The sequence below is a fragment of the Anser cygnoides genome, chromosome 19 (assembly GCF_040182565.1).
Source record: "Anser cygnoides isolate HZ-2024a breed goose chromosome 19, Taihu_goose_T2T_genome, whole genome shotgun sequence".
Classification (NCBI taxonomy): Eukaryota; Metazoa; Chordata; class Aves; order Anseriformes; family Anatidae; genus Anser; species Anser cygnoides.
In genome coordinates, this window is record NC_089891.1 from 9,140,901 (window position 1) to 9,165,727 (window position 24,827).

A 24,827-nucleotide genomic window follows, 5' to 3' on the forward strand; every position below is an offset into this window, starting at 1 on the left:
CTTCTCTAGACAAAACCTTCTAGACTTTACTTTTAATACAGTTTTCACCTTCACTTATGAACGTCATTGTTACCCTGCACTTCCCAAGCAAGCCTACACGGCCTGCAGAATTACAACGAGTCTCCACCCGCACAATAACCCCGTCAATGTACTACCACCATCACTGCCTACTCGCAAACAACCCCAGGCCAGGCCTGCGAGGTTAAGCGCTGCAAGTTTCTAGAAATCTCCCCTGCCCCACCTGACCGCCAGAGCCTGCCCTCTCCACGCTTTGAGAAAAAGAAAAACAAACAAATAAACAAACAAACAAAAAAAAAAAACAGGAAAAAAAAACCGGTTTCAGCCCGATGGGGGCGGGACGCCTCCGACAGACCCTCGCAGCAAGGCGGGCGCTGAGGCCGCGGCCGCGCCGCCATTTTATGGCCCAGGCCCCGAGCTTGGCCCAAGGAGGCCCGGGCGGCGGGGCTCGGGCGGGCAGGCCGGGCTGCGAGGCCTGGGCCGGGGCCGAGGGCGGGTACCAGGCGCCTGACAGGGGGCGGGCGCCACGAACCGTGACTGAGGAGAAAAAGAAGAGGGGGGGGGTCATGGGGGTAGAAGGGACCGCGCCCCGCCCTGCGGCCTGGCTTCCAGCCCGGGCTCCCCCCGCTCCGTTTCCACGGCGACCGGCTCTGCGACAACAGCCCACAGACACACACACACAGACACACACACACACAGCCCCGTACACACACAGCGCCCGGTAACGCCAGGCCCCGCCCGCCCCGTTGAGCGCGGGGCCTGCCGGGAGGCGCCGTTTGAAGCGCGCAGCGGCCGTTGGCGGCGGGCGGTGCTGAGGGGCCGCGCCATGGGCAGCGCCGAGCGGGCAGGTAGGGGCGGCCGGGGGAGCCCGGCTCCCGCCCGCGGGCCCCTCCTGAGGGGCCTCGCGGTGAGGTTGGCCTCACGGCTGAGGCACCTCTAGGCCTTATAGCAGCGCCTTCCGTTCCGTTCAGACGTCACGTTGCTTAAAGATTTTTATTTTTTTTTTCCATCTTGTGTCATGGATTTTTAAGCGTTTTGTAGCCTTCCCCCCACTTTTGTCGGGCGACAAGTTCAGACAGATAAAGCTGGAGGTGGACGGTAGCTGAGGCTTTCTAGGGCTTGCTCATCTGATCTGTAGATGCTCCTCGAACCTTTCATTATTATTTTTAAAAAGTTATTAAAATGTTACTGTAAAGTGATTTCCGGAACTACGTGAAGAGACAGCAAAGTTATTCTTCCTGCCTATATAAGAAAAACAGTACAAAGCAGTCTCTGTTGTAGTAACCATGCATTTTTTTGTCTTCAAAAAATGCCTTACCACTTTTCTGGTAACTTAAAGTCTTTGACAGTACTTTATTAAAAACACTGTTTTGTTTGCAAAAGCAACAACTAGGGAAAAACATCATAAGATATCATAGACATGAAGACTTTTTCTTCCAAGGTGATATTTGAATTGGGTGGTGAGGAAAAAATCTGTAGAGAAAGCATGTCCCTCAGAGCACTTCGAATTCAGTACTCAAAACTTGTGGAAAAATCCAGCTCTGTGTGCATCCATCTCTTCCAGTGCCCATTGGAGTGAAGTAGCTCCATATTCTTGTAATCCCTAAACAGCAAACTAAGAAAAGTGGTCCTTGAATTTAAACTCCCATGAAATATACGTACGTTAGGACTGTTATCATAGCCTAAGGATATGAGAAAAACTGGGTTTGTAAGATGTGTGCTTTTTTTTTATAAGTACATGTCATTTCTGATTCTTTATAAAGGAACATCAGTGCTTATTTTATTATGTTGTACAAGGTTTGGAATTCCTAGTTACGCATCCAGATCAAAATTTGCTTTTCTTTATTTGGGAGAAAAAATGCCTGCCTAGTCTGTGGTACGTAAGTACCCTTTGGCTCTCCGCTCCAGCTGTGTCACAGCTGTGTACTTGAAGCAGATGGCGTGTGCCATTCCTCACGCTGTGTGCGGGTGGAGGAAATCGGGTGTGGGACAGAAAGCATAGCATGGGTTCGATACTTTGGGTGATTGAGGTAGCATGACTGTGATCAACCATGTATGGTGGAGTCAAAAACACTTTCTTTCACTGTAACTAACCATGTATTTATTTCTGTATCTTTCAGTTCTGTTGTTAATCTGTTTTACTTCTTAATAGATTGGGTTGATGTTGCCAATGAACTTTTAAGGCGCTGCCACATAAACCAGCACATAAAGCATCTCTCGGAATGTGGTGCTGATGTGTTTGTTCGTCTTTATGAATCAATCTTGGGGGAAAAAGTACCAGGTGGGAACATTAATTTCTAAACATGCTTTTTCTTGTCTCTGCATGTTTTGTAATGAACAAATTCAAGTTTGCACAATGTGTTTATTACATATATAGGATTTTTAAAGTATTGTATCCTTTCTAAGACAAACATATAAGACTGTAACTCTCTGAACAGATTTAAGTAACATGGGCTTTTTTTTTTTTACTGCTATTAACAGCAGCTGCAAGGAAAGCTCAGTAATATAGCTACAGTAGAATGTTTTCTAATGAAAATTATGCCTTGAAGCTAATACCTGTGAAGGGTGTGAATCGACTCATTTCTTGTTAAAGCAGCGTTACTATCAAATCCTGTTCTTATAAAATGCTTAATACCTAGTCTGCTCAGAGAAACTGCAATTTAACTCTTGTTTAGCCCGAGTCCATTTTACTTCAGTGACAATTGTTCAGGAGCTATACATTTACATATTTGTTTGTTTTATGGTAAACTATTTTGTTTGGGGAGCATCAAGCATCTCTTTGCTGCAGGAGATTTAATAGCACTAACCTAACTGCCAGCTATTGGAGGTAGAAGTTCTGTTAATATAAGCCCAAAACTAAAAATAATTAATGTTGTTGTAAGTAGAATACAATACTGTCCCGCTAGTTGCTGACAGAGAAGGAAAAGACCTTAGGGCAAACTGCAATTCAAATTTAACGATGTTCACTGGATATGTGTGCTAGGAGTGAAGGAGAAGAACTATGTAACTCGTCTCTATTCTTGAATTCAGTATCACACCTGATAAAATCCGTATATCTTCCAGTGGATATTCTATGTTTGTGCTCAGTGTTTATTAAAGATTTCATACAACCATATGATTATTATGGCTTTTCACCAAATACACAAGTAATTTTTACTTACAAGTTAGTATTTTAAAAGTAAAAATATTTTAGTAAAAATATCAGCAATAAACTATCCATTTAGATAGCCTAAAATGTATGCATTTATTTTAAATAGATTTCATAGCTGCTCCTAGAAGTCAAGAGGATGATGCACATAATGTACAAGCGGTAATAGATTCTCTAGCACTGGACTACTTGCAGGTCAGCTTGTCACATATCACTGGTGAGTGTTCATTTTAATATTGACAAGCACTAGCTGAATGTTTGTTTTAATTGAACGCTCTATAAGAATCATATGTTACAAAGCATACTGTCATACAGCAAGATCTTTTCACCTGCAGTGAGTGTCATCAAAACACCAAACCCTTGCTGTGGACATCAGGTTATACACTTAAACAGAAAGTAAAGAATAAATATGAGTCCTCTTGCATAACATAGATTTGTAGGAAACATGAAAGTTAACAATAATACTCACTTTGTCTGCTAAAGTGCTACCTGAAGTTTTTACTGGCTCAGTATTTTCACAGAATCATAGAATTTTACAGTTAAGCTTGGAGACTGAGCTTTAAAACCTGAGCCTTGAATTTTGAACTTGATATCAAATTTAATATTTGGTGTGTAAAAGATTTGGACCATGTTGTGTCTGTCCTTTGCACAGAGTAACTTTCATTGAGTATTCATATATATAGCCTTGAATAACATAGCCTGCAAAGGATGAAAACTGCTTGACATGAAGTACCTCTTTCTATCTTGGTACCTGTACAGTACAGCATGGCTGGTATTTGTAATCCTTCCTGCCAGTCCATAGGCTTGGTTGATGCTGTAGCTAGCATGCATAAGTGCATAGTAATAGTGTCTATCTCTGAAAATATCCCTGTGTATTTTATATATATATATATATGTACTATTATTATTTTTTGTGGAAGTAGATGTAGCAGCAGTAAACTTTTGATTAGTTGAACTGAAAATATGCAACTTTAGGATGCTTTTAAGATATATTAAGTTTATGGATATCGCCATACATAAGCGACCAGCTTTTCTTTGAGCTGACACCTTAACAAGAATTTCTTTTCTTCAGCAAACTCCTTTTTTGTAAAAAAAAAAAAAAAAAAAAAAAAAAAAGAATTTCAAACTAATTTTTATTCTAATAATTAGTAGAAGTACTGATTATTAACATGTGGCGGTACCTTCTTCTCTTAAGGTGAGAACATCGTGAAAGGAGAAAGGGAATCTATCAAAAACCTCCTTGAAATATTTGATGGTTTGTTAGAGTATCTTACAGAAGAAGTTGGTGAATCTTCTTCTCAGAACGGAGGTGAGTAGACAGATGTCCCAGTTTAAGGTATTGTGTTCTGATAATACAACATTATGGACAGCTGCTTACTTTTTTCTGTTTGTCTGCTATCAAGTTAGCTTGCCAAGGGCTTGAAGTTCTCATGACCAGAGTTCTTCACAGTTCAGTACTCATGGATGGAACACAGCTCCCAGAATAGATAAAAACTATTCCTTTGCTGTTCTCCTCAATAGCACCTACAGGGAATGATTACCACTGGAAAATGCAAGCTTTTTGAAGCCTTGTTTTGGGGTGCCCAGGATCCAAATAAGTATTTCTAATGTAACAAAGATTTCTTTGGTGGTTTTGCTATCTTTATGACTATGGCAATGCAGAAGAGGAGAGAGACTGACACTGACCACAGGGGGTGAGGGCTGAATTTGGAGGCCAAACTGAGTAACTACATTCAATGTTTTCTTGAGCAGTACTTATGAAAATAAACTTATTTTTTCCCAAAACTTGTTAAAAGGTGAGAATTGGAGAACGTAATCTTTCTGCTTCACTCTTGTGGTAGGGGCTCTGATTTTTCTAGTTACAGGTACATGATTTAATTCTGAGGAAGAAGAAAGGTCATCATTTTAGATATCATCCTTAAAATGTTTTATTACTCTTAAACTATTTTGATAATATTGGTGATAGTATCTATTAGTTTATACATAGAATTAGTTTTCCTGAAAAATAATGCCTCTTTATTATTAACAGATGAGATAAATGAGCTGCCCAATAACAAAATTCAAATTACATCTCCAGAGCAACTGGAAAGCAATGCTGGTCAATTTATGTTGCCTTCAAAACTTTCATCAGTTTCAGGGTAAGAATAACTTTGAATACTTAAAGTATTTATACAGTAATTGACTATTGTTTTTGTATATCTATAGAGCAGCTAGTAGTTTTCAATACTATGCAAGTAGGAAATACACTAATTATATCTTTCTAGTTAGGCAACAAGACATGTCTAGAACTTTTTTGTCTATGAAGAATGCTGATGGCATTTTGTTTCCCTTAAGCTTACTTTACATGTGAAATGAGACTGGTTCAAAACTTCGTCTCAGTTTTAAATGATTGCATTTTAGTTAAACTGCATTAGATCTATCTTCGTCGCTTCTACATTGGTTTGTTTTGTGGAAGCAGGCCTCTAGTGTCCTGCGCTATAGAAGCTAACTGAAGTAGAGTTGGGACTCTTTTGCAGCTCCACCTTGTGGACTGAAGAGGCAAAGACAAAAAATTTAGAGTAAATATTCTACAACTTCATGTTCCTTGTAGTTCCCAGTCAGAACTTTTCGTTCCATCCCATGATGTAGATGGATCAGAATCTACCAGCGAATTAATTAGACTTGGAGATACTGCTCATTCATTCTCAGAGAGAGGGGAAGGTGAGTTTGGGTAAATATATATTTTTTAAAACTAATTTATAGTAACATTTCTAGGCTTTGCAGATAGTAAAACTGTTAGGCAGTTTAAATGTGTCAATGAATTGCAGTAAATAAGTAACAAAATCAAGCTTCCCTTTCTTTTGAAACTTCCCTCAAATTTATGTATTTATGCTTATGATAAGTCATACTTATGCATATATAGAAATACACATTTAAAGAACAATGTGTAGCCTTTAAATAACTTATGTAGTATCAAGGTAGCAGTACTTTTCAGCTTTTTTATTTAATGTTATTCCAGACAAATAATATCTTAAATTCTTGTTTTGAAAAAACAAACAAAAAACCACACCAATCATACAGTAAGCAAAGTACCTACCTGCAGTTGATCTTGTTGGAGTTAGAATGCAGATTTCCTAGAGTAGGCATTTGAGACTTTTTCATGGCTGCTGAGCTACGTTACCTGAATAAAGGTTTTGTTGTTTGACTTCTAATTCAGTCTTCCCTACAAAGATTTTTTTTCCAGAAGATTAAGAGATTTCTGAAGCCTTTAATTTGCAGTGTAGAGTATTATTTAAAGTTGTAAAATGGCAATTTTAAGTTCATTTTTAAAGGAGATGTTAGAAGTGTGGGTCACTTAGTTATATTATGGATGGCTCTGGAACAAATAATATGCAAATCGTTTAAATGGAGCCCATTCCTATTTCAGTAACATTCCTGTTGGTCATTAATTTTTCCAAGGGGAAGCATAAAGAAATATTGTGAATTAGTATTAGAGAATGGAATTACAAGTAGGAATTAAGGCAGACTTATTTTAATGCTTGCCATTTGGTCACAGTATGGATTGCTGAGGTCAAGTTACTTATAATACCTAATACGAAAGTTGTCTGTCTAAACATCTCATAACAAAATGCTTTTATGGTTTTTAATTTGATCTTTTTCAAACACCACTTCTAGGATTCCGGTTTCCTGAATTGTTATCAGCAGAAATGAAGGGGATAGAAGAACCGAAAAACTCAGGGGTCATTGCAACAGTATCTAGACAGTTCTCTCAAACTGAAAAGGCCATTGTGAAGGAAAAAGAAGATGGTAAGTACCCAGTCTCCACATCTAACCTACCTGATTTTGACTAAGGCATGTAACTAAGGGAACGTGGAGGAGAGCTTTACTCATGGCTAGAAGTGCTCTAGCTATGTTTTTAAAAATAAATAAATAAATCAAGTTCTTCAGAAATGTTATGCTTTATATTTTATTGTCCCAGAGGCTGAAGTTCACGTAATCTAGGGTATTTCTGCTTACCTAGGTTTCAGCTTCAGCTCATGGTTTTTTGTTTTTTGTTTTCTTTTCCCTTTTTGTGGTTCAATTAGTGAAATACAGAAAGTAAAAAGTCTTCTTGGAAGATTCTAGCATCCAAAATCATGTTCTACAGGGGGCTTTCATGCTGTTCCTAAGGACAGTTATGAATAGGTTGTGTTGGGTGAATCATTCTGACAGATGGCAGCCATCTTCAGTTGTACCTGGCCTCTAATGAGTATAGCTCTGTTAATACTCAGAATTCCTGCAAGTTGTTAGGAATTTCCCAGCATGTCTCAAATGACCATCTTTTTGGGGAAAATAACACCTAATCAAAAGCTATTTACCAGGTAGGCATATAGCTACACTCTTGAAGTATGAGAACAATATGTTTTACAGTCGTGGAAAAACATGATGCCCTTAGAGAAGTGGTAAAACAGGGAGGGCCTGCATTATGCAACTTCGTAAACAGAGAAAGAAAGTACCATAGAAAAGCATAAAATTTTTACAGCGCTATTCTATGTAATCCAGCAAAGATGGTAGTTAACATTAGATACTTAAACATCCATCTGATATGTGTAGAATATATTAAAAAAATAACATTCTGCTTCAATAGATTAAATAAGGCTTCAAGTTCTTTATATTTGTCTCTTAAGGATCAATGGAGTTTATTCATACTGATGAACTTCAAAAAGACGGTTTGAGTTCCAGTGCTAAGAAACTTGGGGAGCCTATACGCCAGGCTATTCCCTTGCTACCACCGTTTCAGCCTGCTGAAGCCAGATCTCATGATCCTGTGGAGAGAGATTATCAGAGCTCAGACAGCCAGTCAGCAGCTTTGGTTGACTGTCAAGAAGTGGAAACTCCTACTGTAAGTAGAAACCCATCCTTTGATATTTATTAATTAATACTGCTTTCATTTTAAAACTGTCTAGTATATTTGCTGAATGGGAATAATTGGTCCCTGAAGAACATTTCTGAATGTATCTAAAAATGGGTTTTAGATTCATTCGTCACTGAGTGTCCAGACAGGAAGTTAATTTGAGGGGGGTGTTTATATTATATGCATGGAGATACATATATATGCATCTCCATAATCATATATGGAGATATACTTGTATCTCCACAATCAATGTAACTGCGCAGTTAACAGTGAGGTAAACAATAAAATTATAGTTGCATTTTTTGTATAGCTACCAATAAAATCAGCATTGATTGCCCTGCTCGGACAAACTCAATGTACGACTTTCCTGTCAAAACTTTCCTGTAAATTCATATAAAACAGGTCAATTTTTCTTTCAGCTTGAAACATCACTTACACAAAAAACTGAAGATGTTTGTACTAGTCTTCCTCTATCAAGGAAAATCCCTGGTGAGAGAGAATTTTGCTTCCTATAGAACAACTATTTTGTCAAATGTTGCTTTTAATTTTATCGGCACTGTGAGAAACATGGTTTTGAAACTACTAGTGCATCTTTTTTAAATTCAGCCGCAAGTTCATATTTCTATCTGTTTTATATAGAGAAAAAAAAAATAGATTACTTTCAAGCTGTTCACTCTGCTCGAGAAAAATAACTTGTCCCCAGTACAACTTCTTTCTTAGTTAATCCAATTAGATATGCCTATGCTACAGAATTTGCTTCCAGCAGATAACTCCTACAGCTGAGCTTACTCTGAGCAGAAGAACATGGTCCAAATATAAGCCATTTTCAGCCTGAAGAAAAAGTTCTTAACTGCTATTGTGTAAAAGATTTAGAAACTAGTTTTCAGTGCTTATTTTCTCTGTTGTCTGGGAGACACCGGTTGCCTTTTTAGTTTCCATAGCATTCCCATGACACTGAAAATCCAGAACTTGAGAAATTACTGAAATGAATGTAACAACTCTGTAAACCCAGTTGCCTTGTCATTATGTTCTTTAAATGATTTGGTTCAAAAAGCTATGGATTACATCTTTTTCATAGTTGTTCTCCACATTAGTAGGCACAGTGTGGTCTACGCTATCAACTAACACTTACCTGTCATATGTTTCTGCAGCAGGAGACAAGATGGTCTCAAGTGATGCTGAAAACCATGTGGCAAAGGTAAATGTTGCATCTTTACCATCTTTGTGGAAGTTCAGTCAATACATTTGAAATTCCACTTAATTCTTTTGTTACTTTGTGGCACTTCTGAGCTTTCTTCAAACCTGCTTTTGGGCTTCTCGCTTCATTATACAATTAGTAATGCAATCTTGTTGTACTATGACCACATAGTTTTAAGTCACATCGATTCTTTCAGGAGGTGTTTGCTCCAAGAGGTGTAAATGCCAGTACCTATAGTGTTTCAATTCATAAGAAACAGTTACTAGTTATCTTGTTTTTATTCAGAGACGTATAAAACACAAGAGGACGTTTCCTTTCTCTGAAGCGTATCAGTATTCTAAATTAGTAAGAATTTTTGTTTTCTGGGGTTATTCGGATGCCAGTAAAATTCAGATTTTGCTCCCATTCTAAAGCTCACTGAGCTGCCTGATTGTATACTTGCTTTTTATTTCCTTGTATTGTCCCCTGCTTTTCAAAAATCAAATGATGCAAAACCTACAAACTCATCAGCAGATGCCATTCTGTGCTTGTTAGAAGCATGTCTGTGTAGGAAGTTGCTTGCTCTGGAAAATGCTTTTTTTTTTTTTGCCTTCTGCAGCCACAAGAGGTACTCGCAGACTTCATTTGTTCCAAAGGCTGTTTTCAACAGTCTTTACTTTTGCATTGTCCACTTAAAACATTGTCTTTAAAATTAATTTTCCATTGGTGTATTTGCAAGTATATGTATGCTAACCCTGAACACGCCAGTTTGAACAGATCAATTACCAGGCAATACTGAACTGTTGTAATTAAATGGCATAAGTGCATAACTGATTTCTTTTAGTATGTTTGCTATGAATTGCAGCTTAGTTCATACTCGGGGACGTTCAGCTTACTTGCATTACTTGGCATTAGTCCCAAGTTAGTGAGGTAGTATAATGGGATGCTGATATCTAGACTTGATTCTTCTGATATGGTGGTTTAGCGCTAGATAATTCTTAAACTAATCTGTATTTTTGCTAGCTTATTTCTTTAAACATCTAATCTTCTAAAACACAGTATCTTCAGTCAGGGGTCATGGACATGTAACTACTTTATTTGTACTTATATATAGTATATATAAAATGTATTTATGTATATTTATGTGATCATATGATTTGAGATGGTTCTTTTATAAAAGCTGTTGTAGGATCTCTCTACTACCATAATCTATGGTATTTCTGAGCATTACTATGGAAACCTTAATGAAATCTTAACTTAATCATTTTTCTAGGTTCCTTGGGTATATGGGACTTCTACATCTGCTTCCCCCTTAGATCAAAAATTCTCACTACACACTGAGCAAGTAGCACAAACTCCAAGACCCCAATCAAGACATCTGCCTAGAAAGAAAAGGCAAGTTCAGTTTTCCTTTTACTGATCCAAGCAAGCACTTCCCTATACAACGCCCACCACTTTTTTTTTTTAAATGCAGTTTCTTCCTTGGCTGCATGACAGTGAAAGGTTAATTTTAACAAAAATCTTTCCTACTTCTGTCATACACACATTTTCTTAAATACAGTTATTTACACAACCAGATTTTACTTAATCCTATAAAAATGTGCTTATGCAAAAAGTGAACTGGAATTGTATGAGGTAATGCTTATCTATAAGTTTTTAGAATAGAAATGAAATCTCTGTTTTGTTTTAGCAGATATGAAAATTCTACCACAGATTCACTTGAAGAGTCTCTTTCTCCCAGAACAACAAAGGAAAATCTATCTAAGCAAGAGCTTCATAAAGTATCAGAAAAACTTTCTCGCAGGTTAAACGAACTAGATTTAGTAAGTGAAATCTTTGTTGTATCCAAGCAAGCTGGCCTTAGAAGTAACAGCTTCAACAACAAGAATGTAAATTTAATATTAATGAAAAGAAAATCTGCAGTTAACACCTGACTTGACAGTTCTAAATTTTGAATGCACTATTGAACCTGAGCCCTGTCCCATCCTCTTACCTCAAATCTATCCAACAGATGTTAAAGAGAGCTTTGGGTGAGCATGCCAGAGAAGAGGAGGTGACAGATGAAGACAGCCTGTCTCAGCACAGTGACAGTGTCATGGATTATCGCAGAAGGAAAACTAAGCAAGGTAGTGTCTCTTTTGATTCTTAAGTATTAAGATGGAAAGGAACATCAAAAAAAATCCTTCTCATCAAAGCTGATATCTTGAACTACACCTAGTTTCACTAAGTTTTGTATTGTGTTCTTTGTCTTGTATTTTCTGTTTTAGATCCAAATCTGAGCAACAGTAATAGAATTACAATTAAGTTCCCATTTAACGGTTTAAGTAGCTATGGTAAAACTTTACAGAAATACAGCTGCAGTGGAGAGCGTAAAGAAAGTGGGGCAAGAGACAGAACACACAAGTGCATTTGACAGGACTGCGATTTTAAAGTGAGGGCTTGTTCACAATACACTTTTACTGTGCTTTCTTTGGTACTGAACACAACATACACATCTAGTTATCTTACACTGGGCAGTGTGTGTATTGGTGGTAATACAATTATATAACTACCCTTACATATACAGGAGATTTAAAAAAAACTATCACATAACTTGATCTAATCCACATGTACAACATCATGTTGCAAGATGGAGCTGTTTATGACCCTTGTCAGACAGTCTCTGACCTTGAGTTACTTTCAAATGGTTTTGCTGCTTTATTCTTTCCTATCTCGAATATCTCCTGACACTTCTGCTATTACACACGCCCCAACACGTGATTCAGGGCAGGGATAATCCTAAAGGCAAAGGCTTTAGATTTTTATGATTTAATTTGTGCTAAACACTTGAACTTTTCTGCTGTGGAAAGATTTTTGGTGTGTGCGCCTTTTTTAAAAAACAAAACCCCAAACTTTATTTTTCCTTACATGTGGCTGGAGGCTTTTTCATTTCAAGTTAAATACTTACTGAAACAACTCTCCTTACAGACACACCATATACGAAGTACCCAGTCAGGCCACGATCCCTGTCTCCGTCCTCACCCTCATCTCAGCATCAACTTTTTTCTGAGTTAGATGTACTTCACAGTAATGGAAAAGGTCAAATGAGGAAAATACGCAACCAATTGCGAAAAGAAAAGGATGAAAGAACACAAGAAGCAAAGGTAACTTCAGGGTTAGACCTATCAGCTATTCTTACCGGCAGTTATACTAAAAGTATTAAAACTGAATGTCCTTACTTACTGCGGACATTTGTGATTTTGCACTGCTGTATTTGTAGACTGCTAAGAAGAGATGTAGACCCCAAATCTTGCAGCAAAAAGAAAAAAAAAAGTGGAAGAATCAACTTTGACCCATACACTGAGAAGTTAATGACGTAGTCATATGGACTGGTTATTTGCTTTGCAAATCCTCTTATTTTTGCTTTCTAGGTGGTTGCTAAAGCTTATGAAGATGAACTAAGAATTTATGAAGCTAGGGAGAGGCTTAGAATTTCCAAGCTCAGAGAAGAAGTCAAGGAAATGGTATGTAATGCACTATGGTGCTTATTATTTTAAAATTTGTCTAAATGTTCCATCCAGACACAGTGCATGTCTTGAGTACAAAAACACCTTGACTCTAGTGTCAGTTATTGGGCTGTATACTGTTGAAATAGTGAACAGAGGGACAGCTTTTCCTGAGATAGGTAGAACCAAGACAAACAGTTTTTAAAGTTTCAACATTTGTAGGTATTATTTTTAGGGGTAACTTAACCACCATACTTTTTACATGAAGTGATAACTTCAAGAGACTCTGATTTAAAGAACTGAAGCAAAATAAGTAGATAGTTTCCATAGACTGGCCTAAACTACTCATGATGATTTGAAAAGTAGTGTTAGTGCTAGTGATTGTTCCAAGAAAATGTTTGAGTAGTGAGATATTGTCGGCCCTCTCAGATAGGTACTTCGTCATACCTGCCCCCAGCCCCCCTAAGAGCTAGGTTGATCCGGTTGGATTCCCCCATACACTATAGGTAATTATGACAAAATATTGTCATAATCTTTTTCCAGCTACTGTAAAAGTCGTTTTGTGCAAGGATGATTCTCTACCGCTATGACTCTGGCAAAAGGGGTCTTGCTACTTACTTGCATACTACTGGAACAGCAAGGAACTTATGCTGGAAAGCTGTGTCATCCTCATGTGGGATACAGTGGCCATTTTCACAGCCTTTGCAGAAGTGATCCATAGGCTGCTGTGGTAATGCTAAGTGCTGCGGAAGAACTGAGGTTATGCAATAGTGAGATTTAACCTTTATTTGAACCCTGGCCTGCGTTTGGTAAATTCTCGACTTCTGGAGAATCCAATTCAGTATGTCCAATTTCTCATTCTACAGTTTCAAAGCCATTTAAGTTCTGATATCCAAACTATGTGATCTATCAGTCTTTCCCTTCTCATACCTGTTCTCCATCTGTTTTACATCTGCTCCTAAGGAACAAGGATACAAAGAAAACATCTTTAAAGAACCTCCAAAAATGCTTCAGCCAGTGAAAGTTTATTCTAGAAAAACCACACCTCGGAATCCCAGATACAGCCAGTGGATTCCAAAACGAGGGACTGCGAAGCCAAAGAAAGCAGCTCCAAGTAAGAAATGCAAAACTATACTTGGTGGAAAACTGGCATCCTTTGAAAGCATTAGTTGAACTCCAAGAATAAAGGCGTTAGTCCAACATATACCAGTCAGCTGTAGCATTTTCCCCTTCTTATGACCTCCATATGTCTGGATTTTTGTTAGGGAAGATAATGCTTTAAGTAAATGTAAACCACCCATGCACAATTCAAAACTGTGACCCATTTGCTACCTCCTTAAAATCCCCTGGATTACTTTCAGTGCTTGTTTCCATTACTGCTACTCCTGTACTTGCTCCACTATACTCTGAGCTCAGTCTTTTTTTTCCTTTTTTTTTTTTCCCTGAACATGTATTAGATTTAAAATTGGGCCTGTAGCTTGAGTGGGCTGGTGCTGAGCCATGTGCAGGTAATAGAGTAGAATGTTTGGTAGGAAAAGACCCTACTGTTATAGCAGTAACACTGCCACTGGTTTTGCTGAGCAAGTGATATTCCAAGAACAGCCTACACAAATCACAGGCTTAGTCTGTCAAACAGCATTATGCATGCTTATATATAAGGTCATGGTATAATCTGTGTACCCAAATGTTGCTCAGGGTATACTGCTTTTTTTTCTTTTTGAGTGTTTAAGAGGCATGTACTTGGTTAATACCCGCTTGTTTCATTTCCCCATAACTTTTTCCTGCCACCAAGATCAAAGACGTAATGAGTACGCTGGTTGCAAAACAGTTTGGAGAACGACCTTTTACTCAGGCAGATAATGATAGGACTAAGGGAAGTGGTTTTCAACTAAAAGAGAGGAGATTTAGATTATATGTTAAGAGGAAATTCCTCACTCAGAGGGTGGTGAGACACTGGAACGGGCTGCACAGAGAACTTACGGAAGCCCCATCCCTGGAGGTGTTCAAAACCAGGCGGGATGAGGCCCTGGGCAACCTGATCTAGTAGGTGGCATCCCTGCCTATGGCAGGGGGCTTGGAAAGAGATGCTCTTTAAGGTCCCTTCCAACCCAAGCCATTCTGTGATGATTCAGTTTGTTTTCCACCTATTTATTTGATCTAGATCTCTCACTAACTACTGCTATATTAGCATTAAGTTGCTGCAGCCAGTGAGAGAGACGGAAAGAAAGAAATTGCTAATTAATGATCATCTGAACCATTTGCAGAAAGGATACCTGTCTAAATCAGATTAAACATGGTAAGAGGGAGAGAAATCAAGCCTGAGCTATAAAAGCAATTCTTCACCAGGAAAAAAAAAAAAGCCACTTACTTTCTCAGCTGCTGTTCTGACAGAGTGATGCTATGTCCTTCTGGGTTTAGGTTGACATCATAGTAACAGCGTGGTAGTTGCATACAGTGTTCAATTTGAAATATTTTATAACTTAGGCTGACACTGTCTGGAAGACTTTACCACTAACTGCATTCTCCAGGAATTTATTGTTTACATCTGTCTTTACCTTGTAGTGGAAGTAAGAGATGATGACCTCCTGCTTCAGCTACTGGAAGAGTTTCCCCACCTGCATATTTCCAACCACATGATGAACAAAATGTGGCGTCAGCAGCTCGCACAGACTGAACAACTTAAGGCAGCTTCTGGCAGAGCTAGACTAAAACTCCAAAATGAGGTGAGCATTCTTATTCTTACCTTTTAAGTGTTAGCAAGGACAGAACTTCTCACAGAACAGTAATATTCATCAGCTTGTATTTCATAATAAATGATATATGCTGTGTGCAGCATAGCTAGGGTACACACACACCCAAAGCACAATGTGAAAGGATGTATATCTGAGCTTTGAGATACAGAACATGGATACTGCTTTTTTAGACTTGCATTTCTATTACAAATATGATATGAGCTAGGTTCATTTTAAGTACTGTTATCAATGCCATCAGTAATGTAGACAAACTCTGCCTTGAAATCTGAGCAAGCTCAATTCACAGCGTACAGTATCTTTAGTAAAACTCTTTTTATTACTGTAACCCCAGGTTTTACAAAATCTCTGCTAAAGATTTCTTAGACCTATTTTCTGACAAGACATCACGTGCAACTACAGTGAATAAAGTTGAGCCAAATAATACTCATTTAGTCCTAGGAGAAGCAGTTGTTCAAGGGAAGAAATACCTTCTTCCTAAGATGAGGAGGTTGGTTGAATAGGGGATGTACACACCTAGACAATCGGGCTTAACTTTTTTTTTTAACCAGCAACTTGAACATAATGTTTTTTTATACTAGTTTATTGATTTTTTTTTAAAGAAGTTTGTAGGTTTTAAGTACAAATTCTCAACAGTCTTGTAGCTTAAAAAGTATCCACAACACAAGTTGTTTACCTTATGCATGGTAACTCTCAATATAAATAGAATAGCAGAGGGGCAATATTTATCTTAGAACTCCTACACACAAATGTCTGTTCTGCAGAATGATGGAAGTAACTGGTTGGTTTTGTTTGTATGTTTGTTTTAAAAAAACCTTTAGGTTCAACAAGCCCTGAGGAAGCATCAGCTTCTTGTTGCAATTATTAAAAAAAATCAGGACCATAACAAGAGACTGGTATGTTCTTTGAATGGTATTTGTTACGTAATTTGGAAACTTGCATGTTGAGCTAACTAGAATGCATATTCCCTGGTCCATGAAAGCATTTTCTTATAACTTTGTCTCTTGAGTAGCTGTGGTCTCAAATGCCACAATCTGCTTGCTGTGTGGCCACTGAGGTCATGCAAATGGAATACTATTATTACGTTGCGCTGTTGCCTTACAAGTGTAAAATTCTGAGAACATGCAAGGAGGAAGAATTTCAGGCTCCTGGTATTGTTAAAAACACCAGCAACCACTGCAGTGTTGGCTGCTTAACTATATAGTACTGTTCATGGCAGCACTTTGCTAAATCAGTGGTGGTTACACTGCATTTATAATTTAAAACTTTAAAATTGGGGTAGGGAGAAGGTCCTTTAAAAGGGACCCAACTTATTAGAAATGATTAACAAAGCTTTGCTTGCAGCAAATCTATTAAAAGCTTGGTGGTCTTACCTCTACTTTCTCCACTTAGCAAGAATTTAAGCAACGTATCTGCCGACAGAAATGGGCTCAGAATAGGGTGAAAGAAAAACGCCAACAAATTGTTAGAGCCAGGAAATACTATGAAGATTACCGGGTCCAGTTGCGTGCCAAGATGATGCGGGCTAGGACACGGGAAGAAAGGGTAAGTACAAGATGTCTGTCTTGCTTTTCAAGTGTGGAATTCTTCTCTACTGGTTGGACCCCGGAGCTGAGAACCTGCGTTACTGTAGTTGAGATAATGGTACAAGTAGACAGAGAGCAAGTTAAGCAAACAGAATTTAGGAGCCTGGAGTAAGTGGCTGGGTAGTCAAAGCCACAGCTGAAAGGGTTCCTTCTTTGGAAACACTGATACAGTTTAGGGCAGGCCACTGTAATACAAGAAAGGATTGTTGGTGGGGTTAAGCAAAGGAGAAAAACGGTCAGTTATCAGTATGGAAAAACAGGGCTGGTAACATGACAAATTGGGGAAATGAAGTTTCATGAAACAGTACAATTAAGAAGTTCCTATAGCTACTCTCCAAAGAAAATAACCTAAATCTTCAGTTAAGGAAACTGATCAAAAAAACATTCACATTTGTTAGACAAAGTGGACTTCTTGACAGATGATCTCTATTCAGGGCTGCACATCAGAGCTAAAGTAAGCAAATAGTTGGTATATTTTACAGGAGTAAATGCACAATTTTCACATTTTAAAGTTAAATTCTAGAAGTTTAGTGCATAATTCATTGTTAGCGATCTGAGAACTGTGCCTCTCAAGCTCTGCAGTAGTGTGGCTGGTATTTTTTTGTATGAATGGAAAGCTTGAGTACAGGCTGGATTTCCTGTTACGGGAAATCTGGATGAAGGTCCTAAAGTTAGACAACAGAATACAGGGTGGGCTGTATTCACAGTGCACATTCAGAGTTCGGCTTATATTGTCATATCTTGTGAAGTGTTTTTAGAACTCTATAATAATTTGCTGTTCTAGCCACTTTCTTATTAATCTAACTGAACAGATGAAAAATGTACTTCTATCTAAAAATTCCAGCTAAATTAATATTACCAATACAACTCAGCTGTGTCTGTACCACCAGTACTAGATACTTAACTATACTTTTTCACAGGCAATGACTCTATCTTGTGATCATTCTTTCATCATGAGATAAAGCAGCTGAAAATGTTAATATATACATAAAAAGCATCTTACTCAAATTAAATTGGTTGATCTAAGCCTTATATTCAGAAAAGCTTAGTGCTTCCAAAAACAACCAAGCTTTTCTAAGTTTCTGGGAAATTTTTGTTTGCTTTTTTAATTGTTGGCAGATATTTAAAAACTTATTTGAAGAAGGCTTAGAAATTCAGAAGCAAAGACTAAAGGACCTCAGAGCATATGCTCAAGAGATGCGTGCTGAACAAAGAAGAGAGCATCAAAATGAGTTGGAGTCCATGGAGAACTATTACAAAGATCAGGTAAGTTTAATCGGCAAAGATAGCCAGTTAATATTTTAAATACTAAAAACTGTTTCTTTAATTGTTTCAACTCAAACTTTTTATGCTTAGTTCTCCATGCTAGCAGAAGCTTTATCTCAAGAACGTCAAGAAATCCAAACCAGAGAGAAAGCACAAGCACAAGTAAGGATTTCAATTTTATATAGATGTTTTCTTTCTTTCTGTGATTTGGCTAATACCTGTATTTTCTTCAGATGCTGCAGAAAACAAAAAGAGAATTGAGATCAAGGATGGAAAAGGAAATACAACAACTGCAAACTGCAATAATGCAAAATGATGATGACACCTTTTTTCAAGAACTAGAAGCAGACAGACTGAAATCTCGACTTCAGATGGCTTCCTTTCAGTATAGCAAAAGCAGTTTCTCATAAGACATGGTAAATATCACTGCAGCTGTCTGGCTAAGCTGGTGGGAATCTTTAAGAACTGCTGTAACAAGAAGATGGTGTGTAGCTGTTGTTCTCTAAGACCAGATTTGTCATTTTGACGTGTCGGAGGGGTAGTTGCTGGTGTCTGGAACTTTGAGCACTTTTATGATCATCAATAAAGTTTTAAAGTACTTTCTATCTTCTTAGCAAGGCTGAGATAATGTTGAACTCAACACAAAAGTAGTAGGATGAAGTCAGTGTGTTTTAGTGAAGCTGGCTTAGTGGAACAGTTGAATGCTAACCTTCCTATTTTCTTATGCTAGTTCTACTGCTGGAATTAAAAAGCCATACTAACACTACTGATCAGAGGTAACTGGGTTAGAAAGATGACAAAAAAGACAAGTAGATCCTTAAAACAATATCAACACTTCATGTTTCCTCTGGAAAGATGAGATAGAGAATGCTGCCATAAACCTGACAAAAATCAGTGATTTTAATATACTAATCAAGGGAAGGCTACCTATTTTACAGAATACTGTTTGCAATTAAGACCATATTTTATAATTGCTGGTATTTATGGCAAACCATATAAAAGACTATTATGTAAATTATAAATATATTGGGGAAAAAAATCGCTTAAAATAGAAAATAATGAAAATTCTTCTGAAGCAGTGAAATACAAGCTTCTGCAAGAACTGAATCCTTTGAGGGACCTGTGGACGGCAGTCTTAAATGGTATGTCCCCCCCTTGAAAATAATTATGTACATATTTTTAAGTCTCTGCAACTTTTTTTTTTTAACAATAACTGGTGGGAGAGGGCTACGTGTTAGGTCACCTGTATTTAGCGTGCTGCCTTCTTAAGGTCTTTTTGTAGGTGTTTTGATTACTGGATTTCATATCAGGGTTTCAAAATTACAAAAGCCAAGGCACAAACAAGCAACATTTTGCTTTACTTGGTCTACTTGAAAAGGTGAGCATGGTAACCCTACATATAGGCAACCACTAACAACTTTAGTCTTTTTTTTTTATTATTTTGTCTTAGAAGCCGATTATTTGGACTAAAGCAATGAGTACTTGCATTACCTTTCTCAAAAATATTCTATTAATTTTTTTTTAGGGGGAGCCAGAGTAGTTCTAGTTCTGTCAGCCATAAGACATTAGAGCCAGTAGCAATTAGAAGTTCCAGCATTCAGCTTTTACCTTACTTCAGGGTTATAAGGTCTGTTTTTAACATTGTCACTGTAACTATCTTCACGGACTCATCACTTACTTCTGCTGTAATATATTTAGTAGAAAATTCAGGTTTCAGCAGCCATGCCCTATGAGATGAAAACATATGCAGGTGAATACTTAAACTGAGAACTAATTGCATAAAGAAAAACTGCTAATTAGGAAAGCTCATTACTGATATATTTTCCTCCGCTTGAGGAAATTGGAATTTTATAATAGTCTCAGTATTGAGGCTGACCTAAAGAGTAATTTTAAATAGGCTACTACAAGAGTTCTTGCTGGTAATTGCCTATTGCAAAAAGTGATATAAACATAGTGGAATGGCATTTTATAGTCAGAACCTGCCATGAGATGGTGTCTCTTACGGAACTGACAACAGAGTGAATTGACGTCTCATGCTTGGGGGGAAAAAATCTGCTAGGAAAAAAAAAAACACAGCAACTGGAAATGTTTCCTTTACAGATTAAACAAAACAGCTGGTAGTTTAAGCACGATATACTTCACTTAAAAAAAAAAAACACCCTGACTTTAACAACCATTTGCAAGGAGTTGCTAAAAACTAGGTTAATTTCAAGTCTCTCTTTATTTAAGGGACAACATTTACCAGCTAGGCTGTTAAAATTTAACAAGTATTTACAAGATTTATCCTTTTCTTCCCTTAAGGAAGGTGGTTTAGCTTTTGCTGACTTTTTGGAGGAGACATCCATTCACTAACACTGAGATGAAGTCTTTTCCAAGAAACACATATACACCATTAACATGAGAGCCAAAAGTAAGACCATTTTTTTCAGCTAGGACATTTAGCACAATCCTTATTGTAGATAGCAGTCTGTAGAAAGACACTAAGAGTTTAAATATTTTCTCCTGAGACAAAGCTGAGTTACTGAAAAACGCTTGTGTTACATTTTAATGTTTAATTAAGAAACACTTAAAACTTTTTAAACCATTGATGCTGTGACAGTGCAAACAGCATACAATTTATTGCTCAACTTCTGCATGGGTACATACATTAAGTACTTAAAAACCATTTTATACAGATTTTTTTTTTGTTAAAGCTCATGTAACAGCTGGGTGAAAATACAATGATATCAATGCTAAAACACTCTGTAATAAATACAATGGAAATGATAAACTAAGAACTGTCAGTTTGTGGAGGAGTAATTACACTTGTATAAACTAATTACAGCTACAGACAAAGCTCTGAGGATGTGGTAGAGCCAGAAACCTACTACATAGTGTAAAGTACAACAAATGGCACCTGTTAACTATATGGTGCTGTTTAAAATCTGAAGCATGCTACATGAAGCTGTATGATGCATACTTATGATATAGAAGCAAAGCTTTTACTTCCATCAATGCAGCTAGTTTAAACGCACCAGAAGTTCAATACAGATGTAGTGTTGTAGAACAAGAATTTAAAAACAGCTTGTGTGCTCTGGACTTTAGTACAACACAAAAATTTGGTAAAAATAAATCAGTTTAGGGAAACTGAAACTATGTGCAAAAAAATTAGAATACATACTGTACAAAGCACCATTACAAAACTCTTTACACCGAGAAATTAAATCCTCTGAAACTCAACTGTGTACTGTATATTTGAAATCTACAAAAGTCACTGTTCATAATTAAACATTCATAATGAAAAGCAACAGCATAAAACCATGATGTGACATCTCTCTAAAACAACTAAAGACTGGATAAAGTAAAACCCAGTAAGAGGGACACATTGAAATAAATATTCACATTAATCATGGGGTGAAAGTCCAAGGTTAAAATGCAATATTAGGCTTAGCACCTTTTTGAGGGGAAAGTAGTTGACATGATCTTGAAACAAAATTTTGCAAAGGAATGAACCTTTTAACATTTTCTGATAAACATGACTAGGTGATGAGGTGCTTTGAGTTAAAGCTCTCAGTCATGAAGGTAGAAAGGCACTCAAAATACTTGGTATATTCAACCTCATCTGTCAGCTATGGGAAGTCAAACGTAGATTTATCTAGTTTTGCCTATAATATATTAAATTTACAATATTTATCTGAGACAGCTAAAAAACACCTCTATGCCATACCAAAATGTTTGGTAGAACAAAACAGATGTACTGCTAAGGCTGCTGTGAAAATGAATGGTATTTATCAGCTGATCTCCACTCCATTCTGCAGAGCTCATCTACCCCCTCCTCAGAAATGCTTTTTTGTCATAAGGGTGGCCATAACCATGTGCTCAATACACTTACCAGCCTAAGCAGGCTGACAGGGAGAAGGTTCCTAGGAGGTGGGTACAGGTGGTGTGGTCAGGAGACACGGTCTTTAAATAGTGCTGAGGTGGGCTGTCTGGTGCAAAAGGAACAGCACACCTTCTCCCTGGAACTGCCAACTGAGCCCTAACTTCTCCCAAAGACTGGATCAAACTGAATTTTCATGCTTCCATGATCAGGGTGGCTGCAGCCATAGCCTGAGCAAGAGCAGAATGAAATCCCTTACACAACAGTGGAGACTTTAATCCTGTGAACAGTGGTCAAAAAAGAATAGTCTCTGTAAAGAGTAATTCATGTCATACCTCCAAACTTGGGGTGAGAAGAGGTCTGTGGGCATATCTAAAGCAGTGGTCCCCAACCACAGGCAGCAGTAACGAATAAAAACACACTGGGCAACATCCTACTCTGCTCTCCCGGGCAACCTGGACAAACGTAGTGGTAGCTTCTCTGGTAATATTATTACCTGAAAGCCTTGAATTAGGGATTCCGACTATAAGCAAAGGTACCAGCCGTTTTAAGAGTGCAATAGTCCCTTGAAATTAAGAAAGAAGTGTCTGATATACATCAAACCTGGCTGTCAAAGCAAGTTTCTTGGCTTTAAGTTTACATCCTTAAGTAGCCTCACCTCTGCAGCCAGCCCAGAACTGGGAAGCAACAGCTGTACAAAAATATATATATATAATCAAATGAATATGTGGATTTGGCTCACCAGATTCCTACCACAATTCTAAGAAGTAGTCTGTTGCCCACTATTCTAATACACAACATCCAGTAGTAGTTTACTCACTGTGGCAGTCAGATTTGGCAGAACAAAATTAAGTTCAAGCTCCATAGAAGAAACAGAAAATTAGCTAGTTCACGGTGTGGCGTACACTGCAGAACAAAACAGCTGTTTACGTCCCATTCTTTCAGCATTTTCTGTACCCTTGACTTTCTTCTTATTGGCAGTGTAAAAAGTAGTGCAGATTTGATGGTGAATTGTAACCCATGGTAAAAAACAACACTGATTGGAAAAAATGCTACTTATTCCAAATATTCTCACCACTGACAGGAGAATGCCACTGTCTAGTAAGCAGACTGATTCATCTACACACCATGAACAGATCACATAGATCTTAACTGAGAATTCCCAAACTTACTTCAAAATTCAGTTCCCTCTACTGGTAGTGCATTTTATTCCCCTTTGAAGAGATCAACCCATGTTATAATTCATATATATACTTACTTCCATCCCTACAATCAATAAATTATGTGCTTTTGAAACCTTATTTTCAAAGCACATCACACATTTTAGATAATACATCATTTTTTTTGTTTTATCGCCTTTTTCCTTAGTTGTAACAAACCCACATGTCATGAGCAGCTAGACAAAGATTAAAATATGTTTTACCTGATAAATCTTTAGCATCAACAAAGATATAATGTGATTTGGCTGCATTCAAACAAACTTTGGTCGACTGGACAGGATGGGTTCTGAAATGAACTGCAAACAGGTTTCTGCTGTCAAATATTACCTCATCAACATGCTAAAAAAGTTGAAAAATGCAGTGTTTAAAGTCAAAAGCAACAAAAAATACTCTTGACAGACTTGTTAGAAAAATGCTGTTTAAAAAAATCAAAATGTCTACTGTTCATTAAAAAAGGTCTATTCCACATGTTAACACAAATACTGTACCAAATACAGTATCTGTCACTCATACTAGAAATTTTAAGGAATCTGACAAGTGATATAAATAGGACCCCAAAACATCATTATTTGTAATTCATGCTTGAAAAAATATAGAAAAAAGCCCCCTGTGGTAACATTTAAGTTGAATTTACATTGCAGAATATAATGTTTTACTATAAGAAAACGCAGTTAACATGTAAGTGGCTTTAATTAAAAAGATTAATGATTCTTTCAGCCAATTTTATGCAAAGTTAGAATAATCCAAAATATTTTTTTTTCCCAAAAATAGCAGGTATAGATGCTGTTCAGTATCATACATTTAAAACAGGCTGAAACGTGACTTGTACCGACTGCTGAAGTTGTGTCTTGGTATCTGAGAATAGAAATCAGGTAGGCAAATATAATAGATTACCTTTTACAAAAATAGTAGTAGTCTTTAAGTATAGAATACTGCTTAACTGTTGAAATGTAGGAAAAGTCAGCATTCTGTATGTTCAAGATATTAGTTTTTAATAGCAGCTGAATGATCCTATGGCAGGAACCACAGAATCTATTTTCTTGAAGAAAAAAAAATTTCCAAAGTTGTTCTTTCCCTTACAGTGTCCTAGTGTAGAAAAGGGAAAGTTTCCTGTATTTCAAGCATTTCTTGAGTCTTGGCGAGGGAAGGGCTTTCCGGCTGACAGGAGTATAAATAGAGTCTCAGGTAAGCCTGTGAAGGGTCATTCCACAGCAAACCCACATGTTTCTTCAATGGCAGTTAGCAGCTTCTCATATAGCTTGTCATAGCTTTCATAAGGAGGAATGTCTATTCGGTTAAAGCTGCAAAGAGAAAGCAACAGTTTCAATTGTTTGCAACTTCAAGCCTCACCTAGCAAAGTTCTGCTATACTTCATTTTAACCTAGTTGAAACAATGACAAGGCAATATTTAATGAGGCCAACAGCACTTCATATACAAAATCAAT

General features: G+C 37.4%; 2 protein-coding genes across 8 annotated transcripts in view; one reads left to right on the plus strand and one right to left on the minus strand.

Moving 5' to 3' along the window:
- The first annotated feature begins 704 nt into the window (after positions 1 to 704).
- Positions 705 to 21,522, plus strand: CEP95 (centrosomal protein 95). 6 transcript variants are annotated; one of them, XM_048064586.2, is made up of 23 exons: positions 705 to 866; positions 2,171 to 2,299; positions 3,276 to 3,383; positions 4,362 to 4,475; positions 5,196 to 5,304; positions 5,757 to 5,866; positions 6,821 to 6,952; positions 7,813 to 8,027; positions 8,459 to 8,528; positions 9,191 to 9,237; positions 10,490 to 10,611; positions 10,907 to 11,039; positions 11,228 to 11,342; positions 12,184 to 12,359; positions 12,627 to 12,719; positions 13,665 to 13,815; positions 15,264 to 15,424; positions 16,273 to 16,347; positions 16,844 to 16,996; positions 18,157 to 18,303; positions 18,394 to 18,465; positions 18,537 to 18,719; positions 19,380 to 21,522. In XM_048064586.2, exons 1-22 carry the CDS (start codon positions 845 to 847, stop codon positions 18,711 to 18,713), a joined length of 2,631 nt encoding a protein of 876 aa, XP_047920543.2. In that variant the 5' UTR covers positions 705 to 844; the 3' UTR covers positions 18,714 to 18,719; positions 19,380 to 21,522. The 6 variants fall into 6 exon arrangements, with proteins under 6 accessions (XP_047920543.2, XP_047920544.2, XP_047920542.2 ...); XM_048064587.2 differs by having other exon boundaries at positions 19,383 to 21,522; XM_048064585.2 differs by lacking the exon at positions 19,380 to 21,522 and having other exon boundaries at positions 18,537 to 18,908.
- Positions 21,401 to 24,827, minus strand: part of SMURF2 (SMAD specific E3 ubiquitin protein ligase 2) — a 64,626-nt gene continuing 61,199 nt past the window's right edge. For both annotated transcript variants that reach the window (XM_048064591.2, XM_013178875.3), the window contains exon 19: positions 21,401 to 24,683. In XM_048064591.2, coding sequence (XP_047920548.1) covers positions 24,584 to 24,683 — 100 coding nt within the window. In that variant the 3' untranslated portion in view covers positions 21,401 to 24,583. The remainder of the gene's footprint in view (positions 24,684 to 24,827) is intronic.

Excerpts from the sequence above, each read along its gene's own strand:
- CEP95 (XM_048064586.2), top strand. The coding sequence starts at position 845 with ATGGGCAGCGCCGAGCGGGCAG. Across the intron at positions 12,360-12,626 it reads AAAGAACACAAGAAGCAAAG|GTGGTTGCTAAAGCTTATGA; the intron begins GTAACTTCAGGG and ends TTTGCTTTCTAG. Across the intron at positions 13,816-15,263 it reads GCCAAAGAAAGCAGCTCCAA|TGGAAGTAAGAGATGATGAC; the intron begins GTAAGAAATGCA and ends TTTACCTTGTAG.